This window comes from Macrobrachium nipponense, chromosome 3 (assembly GCF_015104395.2).
Source record: "Macrobrachium nipponense isolate FS-2020 chromosome 3, ASM1510439v2, whole genome shotgun sequence".
Taxonomy (NCBI): Eukaryota; Metazoa; Arthropoda; class Malacostraca; order Decapoda; family Palaemonidae; genus Macrobrachium; species Macrobrachium nipponense.
The window spans coordinates 4,474,896-4,501,813 of record NC_087202.1 but is presented as its reverse complement, the minus strand read 5'-3'; the positions used below and the strand labels follow the sequence as shown (position 1 = coordinate 4,501,813).

At 38.9% G+C, this 26,918-nt stretch overlaps 1 protein-coding gene across 1 annotated transcript; it reads right to left on the bottom strand.

Moving 5' to 3' along the window:
* Positions 1-2: 2 nt before the first annotated feature.
* LOC135222114 (alpha-2-macroglobulin-like) lies at positions 3-26,918 on the bottom strand (the record flags this gene model as incomplete). The annotated part of the gene is made up of 16 exons (XM_064260284.1): positions 26,712-26,918; positions 23,287-23,435; positions 22,040-22,395; positions 21,414-21,568; positions 20,130-20,238; positions 19,321-19,530; positions 10,517-10,681; positions 9,011-9,226; positions 8,043-8,225; positions 7,622-7,805; positions 7,235-7,399; positions 5,916-6,007; positions 4,437-4,521; positions 4,022-4,229; positions 363-591; positions 3-137 (listed from the first exon to the last, which is right to left on the bottom strand). Coding segments are annotated over exons 3-16 (2,325 nt in total), but the record flags the coding sequence as incomplete, so codon positions are not given.

Genomic DNA, 26,918 nt, shown 5'->3' with positions numbered 1-26,918 from the left:
AAGGTGAGGTTGACGTCCCCGGCCTCCAGAGGCACCACCAAGAACTGCACCACTTCCTTCCCGCTGCCGGAGACGCAGGTCTTCATTGAATAAGTCGGAGACGTGTAATCTGCGCTTGGCAGCAACTCAACGGTCACCTGGTGAGTGAGGAAATCATTATCCGTTTATGCTAGCGTGGACTCTGTAGTGTGAGTGTTGATATATATTTACAGGGGCCAGGCATGTGTAACAGAATATCAATCGTTTCTTTTATAAACAAGAGCAAAACTGGCAACTACAGGCCACTGAAAAGAAGAGCGAACCATTGACAGGAAGACCTTCCTGGGAGGAATGCAAGTCTTTTCACAGGATCCATCACTTACAGGCAGACTTGTGGTCAGGTAATTTAAGACGGAGACCAGGACGGGGACCTTCTCGTTCCTGCGGGCGGTGGCTGGGTGACTGAGGTCTAGGAAGAAGGGCACGAAGGAGGTGATGGAGGACTTGGGGCTCAGTCCGATGCCCAACTCTGGATGGAGGCAGATGGCCTCGCCCACCCACGTCGTCACGGTGTCCGGAAGTTCGACCTCCTTCGCCGTCTCGCCACTCTCGCTGTGGAAAGGGTCAGGAGGCGTTCGCTGTGCTTCAGTATAATGCTTATTCTAGTTGAGCAAATATTACATAAATACAGAAGCCTTTAAGGATGGGCAAAAGGGCTCCGGATAGCAAAGAGAGAAATGAATCATCGTTCGCACAGATTTCCCGTCTAAACAAATAATAAATTTGAAAACTGTTACTTTACTAAGAGGAATAGACGGGGGATGGTTAGAAACGCTTTCATAACAGAAACCCAAATCATAGGTAAAAGACTTCCAATATCAAACTCCACACAAATTTCGCATCAGTAGAAAGTGGCTTCAGTCTCCAATGGGGCATAAGGTTCTTTTGTAGCAAAGATTTAAGCATTATGACTAATAATAATTAATAATAATAATAATAATAATAATAATAATAATAATAATAATAATAATAATAATAAGGAAGTGTAAGGGCACAAAAGACCAGCTCCTGATAGACAAAATGGTAATGAAGAACAGTAGGAGAAGGAAAACCAACCTAAGCATGGCATGGATAGACTATAAGAAAGCCTTCGACATGATACCACACACATGGCTAATAGAATGCCTGAAAATATATGGGGCAGAGGAAAACACCATCAGCTTCCTCAAAAATACAATGCGCAACTGGAATACAATACTTACAAGCCTCTGGAATAAGGCTAGCAGAGTTTAATATCAGGAGAGGGATCTTCCAGGGCGACTCCCTGTCCCCACTACTCTTCGTAGTAGCCATGATTCCCATGACAAAAGTACTACAGAAGATGAATGCCAGGTACCAACTCAAGAAAAGAGGCAACAGAATCAACCATCTGATGTTTATGGACGACATCAAGCTGTATGGTAAGAGCATCAAAGAAATAGATACCCTAATCCAGACTGTAAGGATTGTATCTGGGGACATCAGGATGGAGTTTGGAATAGAAAAATGCGCCTTAGTCAACATACAAAAAGGCAAAGTAACGAGAACTGAAGGGACAAAGCTACCAGATGGGAGCAACATCAAACACATAGATGAGACAGGATACAAATACCTGGGAATAATGGAAGGAGGGGATATAAAACACCAAGAGATGAAGGACACGATCAGGAAAGAATATATGCAGAGACTCAAGGCGATACTCAAATCAAAACTCAATGCCAAAAACACATGGGCAATGCCAGTAATCAGATACAGCGCAGGACTAGTGGAATGGACGAAGGCAGAACTCCGCAGCATAGATCAGAAAACCAGGAAACATATGACAATAATAAAAGCACTATACCCAAGAGCAAATACGGACAGACTATACATAACACGAAAGGAAGGAGGGAGAGGACTACTAAGTATAAAGGACTGCGTCAACATCGAGAACAGAGCACTGGGGCAATATCCGAAAACCAGTGAAGACGAGTGGCTCAAGAGTGCATAGGAAGAAGGACTAATAAAACTAAACGAAGACCCAGAAATATACAGAGACAGGAGAATGACAGACAGAACAGAGGACTGGCTCAACAAGCCAATCCACGGACAATACATGAGACAGACTAAAGAACTAGCCAGCGATGACACATGGCAATGGCTACAGAGGGGAGAGCTAAAGAAGGAAACTGAAGGAATGATAACAGCGGCACAAGATCAGGCCCTAAGAACCAGATATGTTTAAAGAACGATAGACGGAAATAACATCTCTCCCATATGTAGGAAGTGCAATACGATAAATGAGACCATAAACCACATAGCAAGCGAATGCCCGGCACTTGCACAGAACCAGAACAAAAAGAGGCATGATTCAGTGGCAAAAGCCCTCCACTGGAGCCTGTGCAAGAAATACCAGCTACCTTGCAGTAATAAGTGGTACGAGCACCAACCAAGGGGAGTGATAGAAAACGATCAGGCAAAGATCCTCTGGGATTTTGGTATCAGAACGGATAGGGTGATACGTGCAAATAGACCAGACGTGACGTTGATTGACACAGTCAAGAAGAAAGTATCACTCATTGATGTCGCAATACCATGGGACACCAGAGTTGAAGAGAAAGAGAGGGAAAAAATGGATAAGTATCAAGATCTGAAAATAGAAATAAGAAGGATATGGGATATGCCAGTGGAAATCGTACCCATAATCATAGGAACACTAGGCACGATCCCAAGATCCCTGAAAAGGAATCTAGAAAAACTAGACGCTGAAGTAGCTCGAGGACTCATGCAGAAGAGTGTGATCCTAGAAACGGCGCACATAGTAAGAAAAGTGATGGACTCCTAAGGAGGCCGGATGCAACCCGGAACCCCACACTATAAATACCACCCAGTCGAATTGGAGGACTGTGATAGAGCAAAAAAAAAAAAAATAATAATAATGATAATATGGTTGCTGTTTCATCGCTATTAATCTTGTAGAGGGTCTTCTCTATTTTTCTGACGACAGCTTTGTCATCAGAAAAATAGAGAAGACTCTCTACAAGATTAATAGTGCTGAAGTAGCAACCATTTTTAACAAAATTTGCCTACGAGAGGGTCTCCTTCCGAAAGAATAATAATAATAATAATAATAATAATAATAATAATAATAATAATAATAATAATAATAATAATAATAATACCTTACATAAGCATACAAGTTACTGTCACTTACACTTACAAATTTTTGACAACTCACGCTCCATTACCACTTGCATTAGAGATAGGCCATTTGTTTTTAGAACAGAACAGAATTTAGGACAGAGGCCAAAGGCCAAGTGCTAGGATCTATGCGGTCATTCAGTGCTGAAACAGAAATTGACAGTAAAAAAGGTTTGAAAGGAGAACGGGAGGATAACCTCAAAGCAGTTGCCCTGTGGAACAATCGCTCGGAGTGGGCTGAGGAAAGCAAGATGGAAGAAAGAGAATATGCACGGAGGTACAGTCAAGGGGGTTGCGGTTAGAGGGGCCTAAGAAAGGGACGCTGCAAAACACCTTAAGTAATGACTGCAGTGCACCACACGAGGTAAACTGACAGCACTACCACCCTACGGGGTATTTGTTTTAGATAATATTGTTGATTAGGGTACATAATGTTTATGAAGTTCTTCATATTTATGATTAGTAATGTAGGGCTTTGTCTTCTGTTTAATGTTTTCTTCAAATAGACTTTTCCTCTTTTTTTTTAAGCATTATGTGTGTTAGGACTTAATACTGGATGGCGATGTGACTTCGTTTTTTCTCTGTAGTAGTAAATCCCTTTTTTCGTTTTTTGGTGTCGCTTGAAGTTGTATTTTTCTTGATGTATTTTTTCTTTGTCGGCCATGTATGTACTTGCAAGAACAGAAGAGATTACTGTCCACTTTGCTTGTTTTGTATTATGTCTCTTTGTGGACAAATATGTACTAATAATTGTGTGTTTTTAGTCAATAAAATAGCTAACTACCTTTTTGTAAGTGTAGGATTCAATCAAACTCAGACATACCTAATGACAACGATTTCCCAGAGCCATGTTTCAGGGAAGTAGGTCCGCTCGAGTTCGACTTTTTCCGGATTAGGGACTATATCCACATACCCACTTGTAGTATAGGCAGGTTCTGTGATTGGTGCGAAAGATGCCGTAGCTTCTGTTGTAGTGGGGAGATTACCATAGTCACCCGAGGTGGTCATCCCTGCAGCGCCATAATCATTGACTGGAAAGGATTGGTACTTTAGTTAACAGGAATATTATAATAACGTCCTTTCCTGACCAGCTTAGTAAAGGATGGGAGTCGAGGGGCCTTGCACCAGTACTACTCTATTGCTTCAATTTCCTTCGTGGCTTTTGCCTTTATTCATATATGTATACAAACGTATATATAAATGTATACCTACGTGTCAAAAGTAAAACAGATACTTACATCCATAATCATAGTAGTAAGTATAAGTGTAATAACAGGGCCTTGTCTCCAGAGTCAGATCGCTTATGACGTACACCCCTGCCACCTAAAAAAAAAAAAAATATATATATATATATATATATATATATATATATATATAAAAATAAAATAAAAAATAGAAAAAAAAATTCTACTAAGTACTCAGAAGTCGATAATACAATTTCTCTTCAAAATCTTGAGTATATATTTTGATCATAATTGCAAGAATAATAATATTTTTGACAAAACCTATTAAATATTATATATATATATATATATATATATATATATAATATATATATATATATATATATATATATATATATATATATATATATTATATATAATATATATATAACATATATATATATATATAATATATTATATATATATAATATATATATATATATATATATATATATATATATATATATATAATATATATATAATATATATATATATATATATATATATAATATCTTGCAATTCCACGATGGTCCCGTGGTGAAGTATATAAGAGATCCTCACGTGAAAATGAAAGGAGGTACCAAGACTTTCAACTTTTATTCCAAAGTCATCTTATATATATATATATATATATATATATATATATATATATATATATATATATATATATATATATATATATATATATATATATATATATAGGGCAGGAACGTGTGAACATGTGAATCTCTTCGTGTTCCTGCCCTATAAATAATATAATATATATTATATATATATATATATATATATATATATATATATATATATATATATATATATATATATTACATATAATATATATAATATATATATATATATATATATATATATATATATATATATATACATATATATATAGTATATATTTATATATATATGTATATATATAGGCTATGTATATATATGAACAGATAAACAGACGAATATTTAATATATTTTGGCGTTTTTATGGGTTCCTTTTATTATTGTATATATAAATATATATATATATATATATATATATATATATATATATAAATATATATATATATTATATATATATATATATATATATATATATATATATATATTATATTATATATTATATATATATACAATAATAAAAGGAGCCCATAAAAACGCCAAAATATAGAGAATAAGTTCTATATTTCAGAAACTGCTGAAAAGAGGGACAGCAGTCTCTGAAATAGTATAGTACTTACTTTCTATATATTGGGCGTTTTTATGGGCTGCTTGTATTAGATGGAGGCCTGTTGTATCAGAACATTTTTACCAGTCATGACATAAATCATATAGTTGCTCATGAATTATAATCACGTTATCGGTAACTTCACTAATTCATTTTTGTATAGATACATTTTAGAGAAAAAACAATGAACAGCAGGCGTAAAAGAGAGAGAGAGAGAGAGAGAGAGAGAGAGAGAGAAGAGAGAGAGAGAGAGAGAGAGAACTCACGTCAAAAGATTTCAAGGCATCTTGCATGTTAGTGTATCCATTGGGCTTTCTTCTTCGATTTCCTGCAGGCACCTCGGCGCTATAGTCGTAATCTGTCGAGTGGTGTGATCACAGTGAGGTCATTAAAGCCATTACAATTCAACTGTTCAGTTTCACATTCAATCATCAGGAGTCATTAAGCTCTACTTCCTTGCCATTACTAATAATAGCAAATATATGCATACAGAAATTATGTACTATGATAAATTCATAAATTAACTAAGTCTACGTGCATAACCAGCCTCGTTGCACGAACAGATACAGCTCCGTTTCAGGGAATCCCTTCTCACCCCTACCCCCTTCGGAGGTGGGGGGAGTTGGGGAAGGTAGGATGAAACCCCATTATAAACGATCTTTGGGGTCCCCACTATAACACGGACCAGCCGTTTGGCTGTGATTGAATGACAGACGGACGGACAGACATTACGCCGATTATAGTAAGATTGTGCTTTGCCTAACTCTTAATTTAAGAGTCCCAGTATTCATTCAAGCAAATATGATTGACTTTATGTATTTTTCTGTATTGATCAAGCTGTTTGTCCCTTGGTGCAGGTATTCTCAATATACTGACTGTTCCTGGTTGAATTTTTTTTTTCTTTACGTAACTGCGGTTGTGGTTCCATCATCAGGATATCCTCACATCATTACAATACCAACCTGTCACTTTTGGTTGGTTCAAGCTGAAAGGTCCACCCCAAACCTAAAATCATCTGATATTACCAAATACGTTACCATACATACGGCTCGTGGAGGGATAAGGCCCGCTCGCAAATTTCCGAGTTGTATACTGGCATTGCACCATCCCCGTCTTTTTGCCAAGCCCTAGGTTACATTAGGCTGGGTTAGGTAAGGTCAAAGAAGAAATCTATTGGTAATTTGGTTAGGTTAGGTTAGTTTAAAGAAGTAAACTATTGGTAATTTGGTTGGGTTAGGTTAGGTTAGGTTAGTTCAAAGAAGTAAACGTTTGGTAATTTGGTTAGGTTAGGTTAGTTCAAAGGAGTAAACTATTGGTAATTTGGTTAGGTTAGGTAAGGTAAGGTTAGTTCAAAGAAGTAAACTATTGGTAATTTGGTTAGGTTAGGTAAGGTAAGGTTAGTTCAAAGAAGTAAACTATTGGTAATTTGGTTGTGAGAAACATAATGAGATTTGTTTTCAAGAAGATTCTATGGTTAGTTTTGAAGATATGGCATCCCACTGCTTCAGGGAAGGTTAGGTACTCGGTTACAGTTCGGAAATATGCGGCCCGCTCCGTATCTACCATCCACTGATCAAGTACATACCGATAACAGAGTTTTCGTTATTGCCATTGCAATAAAGATAATCATTGACTTGTGAGTTTTCCCACTGGTTAACTTCTGCTGCTTCGAACAGCTGGAATATTGCTCCAAGTGTCGGGGTTCCTCGCTGACTTCCAGAGAGCAGTTCAACGCTTTCATCCACCACCCCTGTGGAAATGGAGCAACAAGCATTATAGAATGTCATTAGGTTCGATGTCTGATGGGTGATTCCAGTTATATCATGCTACCTTATACTCCTTCCTTAGATGGAATGAAGAACTAAATGTTTTCAGATGCTAATCTTCAACAACTGTTCTGTCAAAACCTCTGGTCTTCATGTTTACAATTACAAGTAACTTCACACCACATGTGCTGTTGGAGGACACAAACCTAAGCCACAGACTGAGCTCGGCGCGGACGAAAGGACGAGACTGACGTCATCCTTTGGAGAGGGCAAAGCATCTGTTTTCGTCTCCCACCTGAGGGAGGTCGGGTTCCTGAGACATTTGCTCACATCTGCTCTTCCAGAGGTTGATACGACCTCACCATCGCTGCGGGAGTACCATATCAGGACCTGTGGGAGAGGGATTGGGGGTTCTTCTTTATAAACGTTAACAAAGGTTCAGACATATTACTACATCTTATTATTATCTTTTTCCATTGATTCGGAAGGACAATAGCTACAGTTAGGAAAATAATGAACACATTGATATACATATATAAACCTAGATGAAAACATAAAATAAAAACAATGAATAATAACTACCTAGATAAAATACCTAAGATATGAATAATTTGCCTCAAAACTTGCCTTAAGATGAGGTGAAGTCAATGGCCCTAAGGGAATGTCAATGTTGAAGTATCCTCTGATGAGGCTGCTGTCACTGAGTGGTTGCAAAGGCTCCAGAAGATCTGACTCACTGATTGGGAGGTCATTTGGAGTCAAGTCGTGGACTTCTTCGCTGGTGTACGTGATCTGACTTCTTGAGAACACCTGCAGGAAAATTAAAAGTATATTGTTATTGCTGTTGTTATTACAGGCAGTCTCTGGGTTACATATAACGCTACTTACTTTAATGAACGCTACACCACTACTTTAAAGCACAATGCAGCATTGTCTTCGATTCTTCCAACTGTATGCCTTCTTATGAGGAGTCCATATGTTCTTCCGCTAATCTATCCTCATTTACCTGTCACACATTTGTTATTATTTGGAAATGTCTCTCTTTTTTCCAGGTAGGTCATTCTGAACTGTTTATTTACTTTGATATTTTCAAGCCATCTCAGTGTTCTTCCAGAAGAACAGAAGAACAGGAAAAGGTTATAATGGCACTGCACAGACTGACTAATTCAGGCAAGTCGTTTTTTTCTTCCTCAGTTGTTTCTTCTCTTATCAGAATTAAGATAGAGCATGTGGCTCATACCTCATTCAATTTTCCAGGGAGCATACTGACAGACAAAATCATACGAAACCGGTCCTCACTTAACGCGATGTCGTAGGTTATATCAAGGATCCAGATTTTATGAAAGACGTTCTGTTACACGGAATATATTAAATGTGCAAGCAGTTACTATTCATTTTCCCTAGTCTTCTTTGAAGTATCCTCCATGAAAAATATCCAATAAAGGTAGCCACAGGAATTATTATCCAATTGGTGATCTAACAATTGATCCCAAGTATTGTTATATACATGCACTAGTTTTAGTTATCAGCAGAATACTTCCTGAATGATTCACCAACTAATGGTAACATATAAAATGTTGGAGCAGTGAACTTACCTGGATGTGCAGAATGATGGAAGCAGTATCGTTAGCCACAAACATCACAGGGATTGTGATTGTGTTTCCACTAGGTGAACATTTGTGTGACTTAGGCAGCAACCCCAGGCTAAGACTGGACTGAGACGCAGAAAAGAATTTTGACGGGGACGCACTGGTGGAACTAGGATATAGCCAACCCAGGTTGCCTTGCTGATTTCCATTGAGGGCCTGTGCCTATAATGAAAATTAAATGTAGGAATACAGATCATTTTTTTCAAGCATTATGCAGTGCAAGAAATAGGAATATATAATTTTAGAATTTAGGCCAAAGGCCAGCCACAAGGACCTATGAGGTTATTCAGCGCTGAAATGGAAATTGGCGATAAGAAGGTTTGAAAGGTGTAACAGGAGGAATAAATCTTTCTTTTGCAATATGAAACAATCACTAGAGAGGGTGGGAAGCCATAGTGAAGAGAAACAGTGTGAATAGAGGTGCAGTAAAAAGAATGAAAGGGGTTGCAGGTAGCTAGGGGGTGAAGGGACGCTGCAAAGAACCTTAAGTAATGCCTACAGTGCACCGCGTGAGGTGAGCTGACAGCACTACCTGGCTATAGGGATCAAGCAGTGGGGTGATATATCAAGAAATTTTTGTGAGAGTAGTGCCGTTACATTGGAATATCACAGTGATGACATTAAACAAATAATGGTTCCACATTGTACTTAGAATTTGGTGTTTTTTGGATATAGTCCAGATAATCAACTCTGGGAGTAGAAAAAAACCATCTAAGTTGCTGTTTTTGATCAATAAAATATTATGATTTGTTTTCCATGGAGTAGTTTTATGGTTCTTTCATGTTTTAGTTTTATGAAAGGAAAACTATTGTGCCAGCTTTGTCTGTCAGTCCACACTTTTTTTCTGTCCGCCCTCAGATCTTAAAAACTACCGAGGCTAGAAGGCTGTATGTCGATCACCCACCCTCCAATCATCAAACATATCAATTTCCAACCCTCTAGCCTCAGTAGTTTTTATTCTATTTAAGGTTGCATTTAGCCATAATTGTGCTTCTGGTAACGCAACAACACAGGCCAACACGGCCGGCTGAGAGATTTATGGCTGCGGCTCATACAGCATTTTACCGAAACCACCTAAAGATAGATCTATTTCGATGGCTGTACACAGAACTTGATTACGGTGAAAAAACTTTGTCGCGTTTTTACTTGCTTATTTTTAACTCTGGATGGAAGCAATACAGCTTTCAAGTGATAGAACAGTAATTTAAATTTTTATGTAACTTTGTTACAAGGGTAGTATTTGTAAACATTCTGATTACTGGGAAACGTTCTAACAGTTTCCCAAAGATATTAACGGAATATTAGCAACTACTAAAAAACTTTCAATATTTTACAAAAAACTAGTTACAACTACTATGTCAATCTTCAGATATCAAGTAATTGTACTTTGACGACATGAACTGAATTTGTTGCTGATGTTAGGCTTACATATCTAACGACATTTGAACTTACCCAAATATAGGAATATGAGGAGTCCACAAGAAGGTGAGAAGGAATGAAGGCATTGATGATTCCGGATTCATCTGCTGAGTAGTCTTTACAAGGATTGCCATAGCCCCCACATACTGAAACAATTACGCCCTCGGGCGTCGAAGAACCTGGTTTAGTCACCTTCACCTGCAGGAGAAAAGCCATTCTAAATCCTATGAAGCGTGTGTGGGGGGGGGACGTGTTGGAGGTCTCTCTCGCGTTTCTTCACAGAAAAGAAGGGTTTTTCGCCCTTGGTGATTATACCTCCTATAGCAAACAATGTGTTAATAGTGTCTCCACGTCATATCCGGCGTGTAAGTCGGAGAGTGTTGTGCAACTGCAGATATACTAATATTCTTTCTGCTCCAATCAGTGTCTTAGAAATCTTTCAAATCACAGCTACTCGAGGGCTATTGGTCCAAAGAAATGGGTAAAAGAATGCAGTGTATGTGTCAGTGCTTGACCCCTCCCTTACCACAAAATGTCACCCGACCAACCTCCAACCATTGCGCAAGTGACCCTGGCACCTACCGGTGCCTGTGCCCCACACACAAGTTCCGTACTCGCGAACAATAGTCTTTACTATATACAATACCAATCGAACCGTTCCGACGTCGAGTCCGCTATACAATCTGTCAGTGATGCCTTCTCCGATGAGGAAATCAACGTTGCATTTACGAAATGCAAAGATCTGATACCAGAGAGCCTTCTCAAGGAGCGATTCGCGAAGAACTTATCGTCTCACAAGAAAATATCGTATATCACTAAGTGGCTAAGGACCTGCTCGGTGGAAATCTACGCCGATGACCCTTACAATCTGCCTTCAAAGGGGCCTACTGACCTAAGCCTACCTGCGGTGTACCACACGGCAGAAACTGCCTTCCAAACAGCAAAATCTCTCTCAGAAATAATTGGAAAAAACTCGGAAAAAATTGAGGAGACAAATGATAAATTATCAAGAATCTGGGACGTGATCAAAAGACTACAAGAATCCCTAAACAGTCTTAAAACGGTGGAAACAAATAACCTCACACGGATCTGGGATGCGATCAAAGGAGTGCAGGGATCGATAGACAATCGCAGAGATAGCCACTAGACTCCTACAAATGCGGCATCCAGTTTTTCCTCGCCTCCCAGCAACACGGAAGTGCCCCTGTCTCCTGTAGACCGTTCCGAGGGGACTGTTGGTCTCCCAACCTCTTCTCCCTCTCCAGTGCCTCCGGTGGAAGATATATCTCCGGTGACGATTACTAGCCCTCGTAATCCTCCCCACCCTATCTCTCCCCCTCAACCCCCCATCGTGGATGCAGATGAAAGTGATCATGAGGGGTCTGGCGGCTGGCAGATACAAACAAGCAGAAAGAAGAGAAGAACCTCTTGTTTGGCCGCTGGACCGGAGCCCAACATTCGTGTATCAACTCGCCCGACACCTGAGAAGAAATGTCACGTAGTGATTCACAATCTGCGCTCATCGGTGACACTAGACGCCATAGTGGAGAGAGTCAAGTTTCTCACTGGCTTTGACCCACTCATCTCTCACGAACTCCCATGCAGGATTAAACATAAAGTGGCTTACAGGATTACCTGCCTATTTCAACACCTCGACGTTCTTAAAGGCAAGAATTTTGGTCCTAATATATTAGTTTCAAGATATTAATTGTTCCGGGATCAACCACCCCAAGGCAAGGGGAACTTACTGACACTCCAACCAAGGTCATTTCCACCGTAAGTGCCAGTCAACCCCCCATGGCGAGTGACTGCCCACTCCCCCTGGCTAACCCCCCATCCACCCAAATGATCAGCGCATTCATCTCCCATCTTTGTGAGTAACCATGGATACATTAAACATAATCTCTTGGAATATTTTTGGCCTCAAGCGGAACATTCCTCTCCTAAACATGTTCTGCAAAAACTTCAAAGGCATCATTGCATTGCAAGAAACGCTCCTCTGGCCACATGACCTTGCCATCTGCGATTCAATTCATGAAGACTTCAGAACCTTCTCGACTTCATCGATGCAAGTTACAGATCAAATCATAGCCGGTCGCCCGAAAGGGGGCCTTTCTTTCCTGTGGCACAAATCGTGAGACAATATGATAAAGGTGATGACCTACAGGAGTGACAGATTGCTGGTGCTTCAAGTGACAGTTGGAAACTCTAAAATCCTAATTATTAAAGTTTATATGCCATTGGAAAATAACAACATTTTGATCATTACTGCATGATCCTAGGGGAGTTACACAGTATTGTTCATGATTCTCCTGCTGATCATATTTGTATAATCAGGGACCTTAATTCTCACCCCACAAAACAATTTTATAATGAACTTACTCGCTTCTGTCAAAATCATGCTCTCCAAATTAGCGATGTAATGCTCCTCCCTCCCTCCTCCTAATCATATGTACATAATAGAGCGGACGCCATTACAACCTCCTGGCTGGACCACTGCATCACATCTCCACAACTTCATGATTCTATTATGACCTGCAATATACGCTATGATCTTGCAACGGGCTACGATCACATCCCATTACAGGTGTCATTCAGTACCCCATCCCTCCCTACCGTGAACCCCCTAACTGTTCGCCTACCAGCAGTAAACTGGGATTTTAAAAACCAACAGAAAACCAGATACTTTAGGGCGACCACGGAAACCAGTTTGCGGGCAATAGTTCAACCGGCAGACGCCTTACTTTGTACTAACACAAATTGTAGAAATGACCACCACAGGAGGGACCTGAATGAATTCTATTCGAACATAATCTCCGCTATGCTTGCTTTGGGCAGGACTGCCTACAGATTTCGTCAAGGTAATTCTCGTAATATACCTGGATGGAATGACTTGGTTAAAGATCTGTATACATACTCACGGGAAATGTTTTTACTGTGGAGGCAAAATGGTAGCCCCAGGGAAGGGCACACTGCATTACTAATGAGACAGGCGAGAGCGCAGTTCAAACTTGCTCTTAAGCACTGCAGGTTAAATGAAAAACAACTAAGAGCCGATGCAATGTCTAGAAACTTAGAATCTGGTGATTATCCTCGTCTTTGGAAAGATATCCAGTCCTTAAATCCCAAAACTAAAAAGTTATCACAGAGAGTAGGGGAAGCAGTCGGAGACGAAGCTATCGCAAGTATGTGGGGTGATCACTTCAACAATATCCTGAATTGCATAAATGATCAAGATTCCTCCTTACTGACAACATTCAATTTCATTTTGCAGACCGTATTACGCCAGGTAACATCAGCGATGCAATAAATAGCCTACCTAATAATAAATCGCCCGGCTGTGAAGGTCTTCCTGCAGAGGCCTTCAAATTCAGCCATCCAATAATTTAATTTTGCTAGCTGCCCTATTCAATGCGTGCATAATTCACCGGTTCCTTCCAGACTCCCTACTCTTAGTCCATTTGATACCATTAATCAAAAACAAGCTAAAGGATGCAGCTGACCCTGGCAACTACCGGCCGATTGCAATCACAACGATCGCATCGAAGATACTTGAGTCTGTTCTTCTAGTGAGACTTCTCCCCTTTCTACACACCACTGACAACCAGTTCGGGTTTAAAGCAAACCACTCAACCGACACCTGCATCTACATACTGAAAGAATTGCTGAATTACTACCTATCATCAGCCTCTCCTGTTTTCCTTTGTTTTGTAGATGTGAGAAAAGCATTTGACAGAGTAAACTACCTGAAGCTCTTCCTGAAGCTGCATAAAAGGGGCACACCCCTGTATCTAATTGGCATTTTGCATTGCTGGTTCTCCACACAGCAATTCTGTATCAAATGGGGTATCGTATTATATCACACCTTCGGCTCCCTAAACGGGCTTCGGCAAGGGGGCATTCTCTCTCCATACCTGTTTAATACGTACACAGATGCCTTGAATGTCAAACTGAACTCACTCCCAATCGGATGCAACTATAAACAACCTCTGTTACGCCGACGATATGGTTCTGATTTCCCCATCAGTGCAAGGTCTCCAACGACTCATCGACACTTGCCACCAATATGCAGAGGAATTTGATATAATCTACAACGATACCAAGACCCAGTGCATGTCGCTGCTCCCGAGATCGCTTAAGCATATTGCAGAACCACAAATTTTCCTTGGAAACCATCGGCTTGAATTTGTGCACGAATTTCCGTATTTGGGTCACATTATCACCGACGACCTAAAAGATATGGCAGACGTTGAACAGAGGCGTTGTAAACTATGTGCACCTGGCAACTCTTCCGCTCGTACTGCTACAGTATCTATGGGTGTTCTCTCTGGACGAACTATACCCGAGAGACCATGAGACGCATCACTGTTGTGCACAATGACATTCTGAGATGCCTCACAAACACTCCCCGCTACCACTCCGCCACACAGATGTTCATAGAAAACCGCCTGGACAATTTAAAAATCATTGTTAGGCGAACAATGTCCAGTCTGGTAACCAGAGTGAGAAACAGCAGCAACTCGCTCATACAAAGCATCCTAAGGAGTGAAGCAAGAAGAAGATCTAAATGGTGGGAAAGATGGGAAAATGAGGCTTTGTCCCCTAAAGGATGTCATCGGCAGTTTTTGTCATTATTACATTTATTGCTGTTATTTTGATTTTTATTTATTACTGTGATTACTATCAAGTTAAAGTTTTTTTTTTACATTCAATTTTTGTATTTAGCCCTCTGGACCTGACTACTGTAACCACCTAAGGTCTCTAGTTGAAATTTAAGTTATATAATTTGTGCACTAACTGTTATTACTCTCAATGCATATTTTTTTTTTCTCACCAATATTATTACTGTTATTACCAGTATTATGATTACTAGCTTTTATGCTACCTCAGCTATTTTGTGGATAAGTGCCGATTATTCATTTTCTTTTTCTTTTTTATCATGTCTCATGTATCTAGATTGTGTATGTTACTGTCTGATTTTTGTATATTCAATGTATATGGCCCTGAGCTGAAATAAAGCATATTATTACTACTATTATTATTATTATTATTATTATTATTATTACTATTATTATTATTATTATTATTATTATTATTATTATTATTATTATTGAAAGATATTGCTGCATCAGCTGAATTCAACTTGTAAATAGTCTTCTCTATTTTTCTAATAATAGCTTTCTCTCTGCTATTACAACTGGCGAGTATTGCGCCGATATTACTCATCAGGAGCAGTCAATTCCAGGGATAATTGTCACAAATTTATTTATTTGTTACAGTAAATGAACAAATAGGTCAAAATATAAGTTAATATATTGGCCAACGTTTCTCTCGGTATCATCCGAGTATGATCACGGCAGTGGATCGGAGCAGACTGTTGTTGCTGTCAGGATCTACTCAATATATAGCGGCAGGTCAGCAGGGGTTCAACCGCTAGCTGCGTTTTCATTGGCCGGTGGCGCAATGTGCTCCCGCCATTGGTTGAACGAAGTTTTCTTCAAGACGCTTCTCGTCGTTGAAGGTTGCGAAGTTGCAGCCTAGCAGACCGTCGAGGCTGGGGCAAGGCTTCCCTGGGCGTTGTGTCACGACGGGTCGCGATGTCATTGGCTGCTGGGCTGCTCGTCTCATCTGGTATTCTTAGATCGGGGGTGTCGCTCGGTCTGGTATTACTTGTATTTATACACATAGGTTTCCTTAAGTTGGTGGGGAGGAAGAGCACTTCCTGCGTCGTATTCAATGAGGGCTTCTCTTGCTGTATGAGGAGTGCCTCGAGGAGTCGCAAGCGTCGCTGGTCAGGAGCCCTCCCTATTATCTTTATATTCTTGATAATACCGTCGCGGGAGATAGCTTCCTGGTGTGCTGTCATGATATGGTTTTTAATCGCTCCTTCTTGTACGTGGCAGGATATCCTCTTGGACAGTCTCATAGAAGTCATACCAACGTAAGAGCCGGGACATCCACGGACGGGGCATAAGAATTGGTAGACTACATTCGACTGTTTCAAGAGGTCTCTTGCTGGGGTGGTCGGGTTGTTCTTCATAATAAGAACTTGAACTTGTAATTTATTACCAAAATCGACGTACCCGGGACCTTATTATGAAGAACAACCCGACCCCCCCAGCAAGAGACCTCTTGAAACAGTCGAATGTAGTCTACCAATTCTTATGCCCCGTCCGTGGATGTCCCGGCTCTTACGTTGGTATGACTTCTATGAGACTGTCCAAGAGGATATCCTGCCACGTACAAGAAGGAGCGATTAAAAACCATATCATGACAGCACACCAGGAAGCTATCTCCCGCGACGGTAATATCAAGAATATAAAGATAATAGGGAGGGCTCCTGACCAGCGACGCTTGCGACTCCTTGAGGCACTCCTCATACAGCAAGAGAAGCCCTCATTGAATACGACGCAGGAAGTGCTCTTCCTCCCCACCAACTTAAGGAAACCTATGTGTATAAATACAAGTAATACCAGACCGAGCGACACCCCCGATCTAAGAATACCAGATGAGACGAGCAGCCCAGCAGCCAATGACATCGCGACCCGTCGTGACACAACGCCCAGGGAAGCCTTGCCCCAGCCTCGACGGTCTGCTAGGCTGCAACTTCGCAACCTTCAACGACGAGAAGCGTCTTGAAGAAAACTTCGTTCAACCAATGGCGGGAGCACATTGCGCCACCGGCCAATGAAAACGCAGCTAGCGGTTGAACCCCTGCTGACCTGCCGCTATATATTGAGTAGATCCTGACAGCAACAACAGTCTGCTCCGATCCACTGCCGTGATCATACTCGGATGATACCGAGAGAAACGTTGGCCAATATATTAACTTATATTTTGACCTATTTGTTCATTTACTGTAACAAATAAATAAATTTGTGACAAATTATCCCTGGAATTGACTGCTCCTGATGAGTAATATCGGCGCAATACTCGCCAGTTGTAATAGCAGAGAGAAAGCTATTATTAGAAAAATAGAGAAGACTATTTACAAGTTGAATGCAGCTGATGCAGCAATATCTTTCAATAAGACTTGTTTGAAAGAGGGTCTCCTTCCAATATTATTATTATTATTATTATAAAACAAACTGTCTCGAAGGGACACGGCACGGTTGCTCGTGTCACCTGGACAGTCCTTTATGTACCTCTTGTGCAGAAACCCTTCCGGACACATTGTCAGCTAGGTACAGCGTTATCTACCATTTCAAAGCTCTCCAACTTCTTTAACATTTTCCTCTTCCATATATATAATATATATATATATATATATATATATATATATATATATATTATATATATATGACTGGTAAAAATGTTCTGAAACCAAAGAATTCCATCTAATAAAAGGAGCCCATAAAAACGCCAAAATATACAGAGAAAATACTATATTCCAGAGACTGCTGCTGTCTCTATCTTCAAGTAGATGAATGAGAAAAGGTACAGAAAAGGTGGTATTTATGTCCAGAGATCCATCCACAAGTAAGCCAATGTCACCGTGCTGTTCAGCTCCAGCGTTTTGTACCAATCTATAGCTGTCCGCCAACTTCCCCAGCTGTCAGATCCGTTTCGTTGTTTTTTGAGTCAAATCAAATGATGATGATCAAACTAACGTTGCTAAGAGATTCACAATATCGCGAAAAACAGCGTGTAATGCAAATCCGCGAATATATAGTAAACTATATTTACTATGTTAAAGACAAAAGCTTAGATGTTCGAACACCGTACCTCATCAGTGCTGACGTTCAAAACGTTCAATGTAAACACTGATGAAGGCTTTGCTTCTGTTTTTTACATAGTAATACAGTTTACTATATAATGATACTAAACACAATTGTTACTCAACATAGAGCAAGAACTTGTGTAGGAAAATGTGGAGATTAATGTATTCGAACTGGGGTTAAATCAAACTAACATTATTGCATCAGTGAGACAAGAAAGAATTATCTTTGCATCATTGAAACATGACTGAATTATCTTCAGGTGGATTCAGCAGCGGGCGATTTGGATTACTTTTTTAAATTTTATTTTTATTTATCTATTTGTTTTAAGTATGAGAGAAACTACAGGAGTTTCCAAGAATGGACAAAATCTTGTGGGATACATATCTCCATTCGTTAATTTTTTCGTTTTCTCGGGGAGTAAGCCTACAAACTACACTGTTATTGTTGTTGTTGTTGTTGGGGGTGGGGGGGCTAGGAAACCCTAAAAAGGTCTGAACAAGGTGTTTTGCTTTGAGTTAAAGATCAAAATTATGTGCATACTAAACAGTACGGAAAAATTATTTTTCATAAAATGTAGCGAATTTATTTTAATTTTCGTTGGTGACACAACGGGCTATTTGACCGTAGATTTAAGCATGCGCAATTAGTAAGCTGGAGGTCGGATCATGCCTTGTTTATTTCCATATTTCCAACGTGTACAGCCATAAAAATGGTAATGTAAAGATACAGACTTCGGTTCATCGTACAATATTAGTTATAATATTAAAAAAATTACTCAGCATTAGAATCGGCATTTAGAAGCTTGTTTAAAATATATACTGTCTCAAGTCATTTATGAACTGTTGAAAAAGGAGTATTATATTTATCACCCATATTGCAGGAAAATGAAGTTTATAAAAAGTTCGAAGATATTTTGCAATGCTCCAAACAATTGTTACTTGTGTAGTTTTTGGTTACACTGGCAGGATTATATCTGCTGTAAGTAGAACAGAAAAATAGTACATTCAAAAGTTGTGGTGCAAAGATATCATGGAATCCACCAACAATGTTGTGTAGATAATTATTCTTGTGTAGCGTTTAAGCTTGCAGGAAAAATTTGGAAGACAGTCGACTTACTCTGAAATTATACGGCAGTCCCGGTTTCACGTTTTCTTCAGGGGTGATGGTTTCTAAAATGGTAGATGCGTAGTGCACTTCCACAGAAGCTGTGGTATTCGCGACGTTGCCTGTTCCCTCTTCGACAAAAGAACCTTTCACTTCCATTTGATATCCGCTGTAACCAATGTTAACCGTTGCTACACTGACTTCCTCACAACCGCTGAGTGTCTAAGGAAGTAGTTAAAGCATATCTAAGATGAAATAAATTCATTTTTCTAAAATAACATTAATCTTACAACTAAGAAAAGAGTTTACTCAAGCGAGCAAATCCTCCATTTGGAAATATAAATTTTCAGTTATTCACTTCAACGAACAGGCTTCAATAGAATCCATTAGAAATAACAAGAATAAAATATTCTATAACATACAAGAGCAGGTATATACACATCGTTTTGAAGATATGAAATCATCCGTCGTACTGCATAGCAACCTTAAAACAATAAACTGTTCACAGAATGTTTTTTTTCTGAGGGCATTAACATTTATTCTAGTCTGAACACATTTAAGTGCATTTTTTGTTAGCTTAAACACGCACGAGTACCATAATAATAAAAACTGAGACAGGAACAGATTTTTGAGGTTTATCAATGATTTTTAGTCATAAAGGGAGGTAAATATCACTAACAGGACGACTGGATGAGTTCATCTCCATTTTTAAATTGTCTGCTAATGAGATCAATTCGATACGATTTTCTTTTCTGGTATATAAATTTATTTTTTACTTTGAGAACAACAAATCTCTTGTTTGCAAACAAGTTAAAGTGTACCTTCTCCACATATACAAACGTTGGTTGATTGTAGTAGTAGTAATAATAATAATAGGGCCTGGTCACAGACAGCTTAAGAGTCCCCTTAACAGGCTGACCATAGGTGTACCTATTGAGAAGAAATTTCAGAATAAGGATCCTTCAATGTGTAATTGAACATTTTTCTTTAAACTCTATGGCGGTGCCTGACGAACTCGTTGTCTGCCTTCTTTCAGTGATACCTTTGACGTTAGATTAATTGGTTCAATATGGCGACCTGGTGCTAAAGTATACAATGAATCTTTGTTCCCACTAGGGAATGAATATATAAAAGGGGTTAATCAAATAAGAATAACACACAAGCACATGCAGATATATATGATATATATATATATATATATATAATATATATATAATATATATATATAATATATATATATATATTATATCATTAAAGGTAATGCCACGGAGGAAATGAAAAACGAGAACTGCCTGAGATCTTTCGGTCTTAACGACCTTTTACTAAGGGCAAGACTGATCAGAACAATGGGAAACAGTAAAGGTAAGCATATATAAGTGGGCATTACAGGATAAAAAAAGTTCAGGTCACTTTAAAGAAACGAAAAAACGCCCGTGGGCTAGATTAAAGATTTTTAAAGCAGCCACCCACATGTTACTAATACGAAGTGTAATTGTTTTTCGAATTAACTTGCCTTTGACCAGTGTGTTTTGCAGCTCTTAAATCCTTAATCTATGCTTCGGGATTTTGCTAATTTTGTATACTGTCCTTTTGTATACACCTCTATGTTCCTCACAGGCGTTTTTTTCGTTCTTTCTTAAAAGTGACCAGGACCTTTTGTTAAACCTGTAATGTCCGTTTATATGTGCTATTGTGTTTTTTCATCACGTCTTATATAGTATGCGATCAAGTTATTCATATATATAGATATATATGTATATATATAATATATATATTATATATATATATATATATATATATATATATTATATATATATATATATATATATATATATTAGAGATCAGAATACAGGGGGCCAAAATCTGAGGATATGTATGTATAAAACCATGGGTTTAATACATATATGGGTTATGGTTGGACATGTATCCTTTATGAAAAGTGGGTGAAGACCGGAAAAAGCTTGGAGACCACTGTTATGGATATACGTATGTGTGTATGTATACGTTTAATTTTAACAGGACTTCCTCATTCATGATCTATGAAGTAAAATTCCTAATTCTAATCCTTGCCTATTAATTACTGGGAATGTGATAAGTATACTCACTTGGCACATACAGAGAAAACGACTTCTGTGTCGGTTGCCAAGACATATGGAGGTGGCTGAATGGTGAGGCTGAATCTTGGCAACACATATTCTTCCACTTTGAAACTCTGCGATGCTCTTGTCTCTTCGGTTCTCACGAAAATCTGGTAAGTGCCCTGCAAAGAACGAAATCATAAGTTCTCTCAGTTTCACCTCAAACTTGTTCTCCAGTCTTTCCGATGACTCTTTGTTCTTTCGTTATTGAACAGCGAGAGAGCAACAGTGGCTTGATAAAGATTTGTAAGAGTATGCTCACTAGGGATACACAGGGTGTCCATAGTCTCAGTACCATTACAAGTATTTACTGCTCAGAAACCATATAACAGATTAATGCAGTTTTTTTTTTTTTTTTGAAGAATGAAGTGCTCTGAATGTAAACTCGAGGAAATGTAGGACATTCTACAAAAAAACTGCATTACTCTATGTTATATGATTTCTGAGCAATAAATACTCTTAATGGTACTGGGACTTTATGGCCACCCTGTACTTCCTTCAACGAAATCAAGACTGCTCATTCGTTTGTAAAGTAATATCAAAGAATCTGAAGGCGCGCTAATGTCTTATCTGATCTTCGAAGAAATCCTCACCTCTTCCACCTCCTCAGCTAACTGGAAGTCCAACTGCAGCAGTCCAACTGGAATGGGAGTGTTTTTCCACTGTATCAACCTTCTGCCACTAGGCGATTTGATCCATATCTCTGGAATGTCTTCATAAGAAACGAGAGCTCTCGTTCCAGTAATGGTCAGGATGCGGAACAGCACTAACTGGCCCGGCATGTACAGATATTTGTCGGTTTGGATAAAAGTCTGCGTGAGGGACACAAGAATCAGGTCGCGTTTTTCGGAGATGGACGCAGTGTTTATTTCTCCAGAAATTTCAAGCACAGAATTATACCCAGTGCTGCTGGGAACTGTCACATTCACACAGTGGTATCCGCTTGCAGCTGTACAGGAGAAAAATGCTTTGTTAATGAAATTCAGATTTGTTTGTCATACACTACCACAGTCCAACAAACGAATATCCATAAACTATATATATATTAGCATAAAGCACGGAATTCTTCCTCTTCTTCAAACTCTGATACTCATTAACTTCTCTTCAGGCCTTAAATCAATACTAGTTACGGCTACTGTCGTGCTCCCACTGGTAAGGCTTCCATATCTAATATTTGGTACTACAGTGTTCCCCCCGTATTTGCAGGGGATGCGTACCAGACCCCCATGAATAGCTGGAAACCGCAAACAGTTGAAACCCCTACAAAAATGCTGAAAACTTCCTATTTTGTTAGTTGAAAACTCAAAGGAAAGGAAAAAAAACGCCAGTAAAAATGTTTCCGACCTGGGTTTTTTGAAATAGAGGTTTTAATCAAAAAAAGTGCTTATTAATATGAAACTGATGACAAAATCCAGGAATTTGTGGACATTTCTCATAGAAAAATACCGCAAATTCGCTCATTTCCCGCGAATAATGGGTAGATATGGTTCACAGAGAAACCCGCGAATGCGTAAGTCAGCGAATGTCAAGAACGCGAATAAGGGGGTCCACTGTATCTTTAAAAAAACCATTTGAAAAGTTTCTTCAGGCCCACTATAATTCCATGGTACAATAATGTATCCGAAGTATGGTTATTGGAGTGTTTCCAGTTTGAAAACAGATACATCAATACCTGAAATCTTTTATCTTTAATCTAAGGAAAATAACTATACAGAATCATATTACCATATGAAAGATATCTGCATCCAAACAAAAATAAAATAAGAAAAGCAAAGAGAGAGAGAGAGAGAGAGAGAGAGAGAGAGAGAGAGAGAGAGAGAGAGAGAGATATCTTACTTACCCGTTTGTTCTAGGGTGACCTGGGACACAACCTCCGAATTGTCTTTGAGCAAGAAATTCAATGTGATGTCTGGTGAGCCGATGAGGAAGATGCAGACGGACGCTTCCTGCCCTCTGACCCATTTCCTTGGCGTCGTGATTAAGTATGAGCTGAAATTTATTATTATTATTATTATTATTATTATTATTATCATTATTATTATTATTATTATTATTACTAGCAAACTTACCCATCTATGATGGGTGATAAAATACGGGTGCAGAAGTGAAAAATTTATATGTACTATTTGTTCAGCAATATTAAAATAAGGGCGATTACACGAATAGTCTCTCTCTTTCTCTCTCTCTCTCTCTCGCTCTCTCTCTCTCTCATAATGTAATTCAAGGGACGATCACTGAACGCAGAGAAATTCTTGTTCATTGTTGTTCCCCCTCTTTTAATGATATTCTCTCTCTCTCTCTCTCTCTCTCTCTTAAAGTAAGTGAAGGGACGATCAATGAACGTAAAGAAGTTCATATTCATTATTGTTTACCCTCTTTTAATGATTCTCTCTCTCTCTCTCTCTCTCTCTCTCTCTCTCTCTCTCTCTCTCTCAATGTAAGTCAAGTAACGAAGACGGTGATGGGATTATCGGATTACTTAGCTCTCAAATCACAAATGATCTCCTCTCTCTTTCTCTCTCTCATTTTTCGATAGCAAGATAGAATTATAAAATTGTAGTGCATTAATGTCGTTAAATGGCTCTCTCTCTCTCTCTCTCTCTCTCTCTAGTCGGTGACTTTCATTTAACGGAACAGGGCTCTTGATTGGTTCGTTTCTATTTCAATTACTTTGCACGGTGATACAAATAATAAAGTATCTTTCTTTACATTATGTTACTGAAAAGACGCAACTTGTTTGTCAGTGCGTTATGGCTACTGATAAATGCTCTTATGATCCTCTGTCTTCCAAAAAAAGAGTAAAAAGTAGGAACTTGTCAGTTTGTTTTTTATTATGTCCATTGGCAGGATCGAAATTCCGAAGCAACATTACCGGGCAGTATTTCTTCAATGCTATTTTGTGCACTGGCAGTCCCGATGGATTTAAGTTATTCAAAAAATCTTGCGGATATTGATGATAATTTTCATCTTCTATTGTGTCCGAGCTGAAATATTCGCGACTTTCTCCGGGGAAGTTGTACAGATATTATGTATGAAAAATCATAAAGTAACTAAGGCTACGGGAATAACCAGCCTCGTTTCACGGCCAGAAACAGCCCTGTTTCCGGGAATCCATTCTCACCTCCACCCCCTACAAAGGAGGGGGTTAGGTTGGATGAAACCCCATTACAAACCATCTTAGGGGTCCCCACCATAACCCAGCCAAGTTTCATGCCCATCTGACCAGCCGTTTGGCCGTGATTGAATGACAGACAGACAGCCAGACAGACAGACATTACGCCCATTATAGTATGATTATTATTAGAAAGTCCCAATATGAATATTGGCCAGTTACTCGGAAACATATATAAAAGCAACTCGCTTAATTCTGCCAATCTCTTTAACAGCATTTGCCTAAAAGAGGGTCTTCTACCAAAGTATTATTATTATTATTATTATTATTATTATTATTATTATTATTATTATTATTATTATTATCATTCTAAGTGCGTAAAAATGAAGTGGCATACGAATTAAAGATTATTTAGCAAAGCAGACTACTACTCTGGTAGCTGTGACCATTTGAGGATCAAACAATAAAAATAAGAAGCGAGAATGGTGAAATAAATATACAATTTAACAAAGTGCATAATCTATGCCATATTCATATATAAATATTAACACAGATTTTGTTTGTATGGTGTTTTTATGTTGCATAGAACTAGTGGTTATTCAGCAACGGGTCCAACAGCTTAGCGTGACTTCCGAACCACGTCGAGAGTGACCTTCTATCACCAGAAATACACATCTCTAACACCTCAATGGAATGCCCATGAATCGAACTCTCGGCCACCGAGGTGGCAGGTCAAGACCATTCTGATAAAATAGTGGCGCTTTCGAATTCTTTCACAACCCAAAATCATTCGAGTAATATTCTTCAGATGTAATTTTCACAAAGAAATTGCATATATTAATATGCCTCACCAATGGCAGGTCAAATGAACTGACTCCTATTTAAAATTGATTGAAAATCTACTGAAAAAACGAGCTTGATGGTGTGCGCTACGCTGCACGTCATGTTTCCCCCCCCTACCCACCCTGTCCGGACAAACAGGTTTGCAGGAAGAGGGTGTATGTGTCATATATCCCTTACCCTCCCGATAATACCCTGTCCCCATACGGGGCGGACAAACAAGAAAGGTCGATACTGATTTTATTATTACAGAAGATAACATAAACAGTTAGAAGTGGGACGCTTTATATACTCAATGATGTAGATGATTTTTGTAATAAGCAGATGATTTTGTAATTGCATGCAGGCTCATTTTTCCGTTTCATCAAAGTATAAACAATATTTACAAACTCGTAAATGTGAGGTATACTTCTGACCTACGCCCAGTTCACACCCACGCCAAAATGAGTGATAATGACGATAGCTTTCTCAAAATACTGAATTAACAAATGAATATTCCTTGTTTCGTCGATCTTTTTTCCATGGGTTTTCTTTAATATTTGGAACAATCTTTCCATCTATTACTCAAAGAATTTAATATTCTTTGCTTGTCTTTATTATGATGATATAGCATTAACACCGTTACTTACACTTCGCGTTTTAAGAATTAAAATTTAATTGCTTACCAAGCTGAACCTTGTATTTACTTAAAGTTTGCAGTTTATATGTAGCTAGTCAGCTGCAGTGCTATTTTACATTTCCCTCTCATTCTTCAATCATGGGCTAAAACCCATATAATTTTTGCTTACTACTTTGTTGTTGTTAGGGGGGTAGGAAAGGTCTGTGGAAGAGCTTAAAAAGGAATTTTAGGATAGGATATTTATGATTTATCTATTAGAATGAAAATGTAAAAGACAAACAATGTACATGTTAAACAGTACAGAAAAATAATTATTAATAAAATATAGCGTATTCATTTTAATTTTCTTTGGCAAAACAAGGCTCTGCTTGACCGTAGACTTTAGCACGTTTTAATTTACGTTAAGTTAGGAATATGATGTTTGCAACTTATTCGTTAGGGGGAGAATCTTGCACGCGTCCCGAGTAAGCTATAACGGCTGCGACCTCTATTGTGATGTTCATCCTCCCTTAAGTGATAAAACCTCATGAAAATAACATGATCTTACATTAATTATTGATCATGAAACTCTTTTGACGAACAAGAAAGTTTTTGGATAATAACTGAGAGAAGCACGAGAAGATGACAATACGTAAAACTGCTCCTCATCGTTACCACAAGGGAATGAAAGATATAAACATTCGAAAGGCCGTACTCGGAGCAATCCCAGTCGTAAGGACAGCACTGGAACTGCAGGGTGAGTGGACGGCAATTGGGACCTGGTGGATCGGGGCAGTTTCTGGCGACACATTCTGTTTTGGTGGCGTCTCCGTCCGCCTGACAGGTGCACTTCTTGCAAGGCTCGTCGGCTGGGCTCCAGGTGTCCCCAATGGCGTAGTAATAACCCCTGCCCGATCTGCAT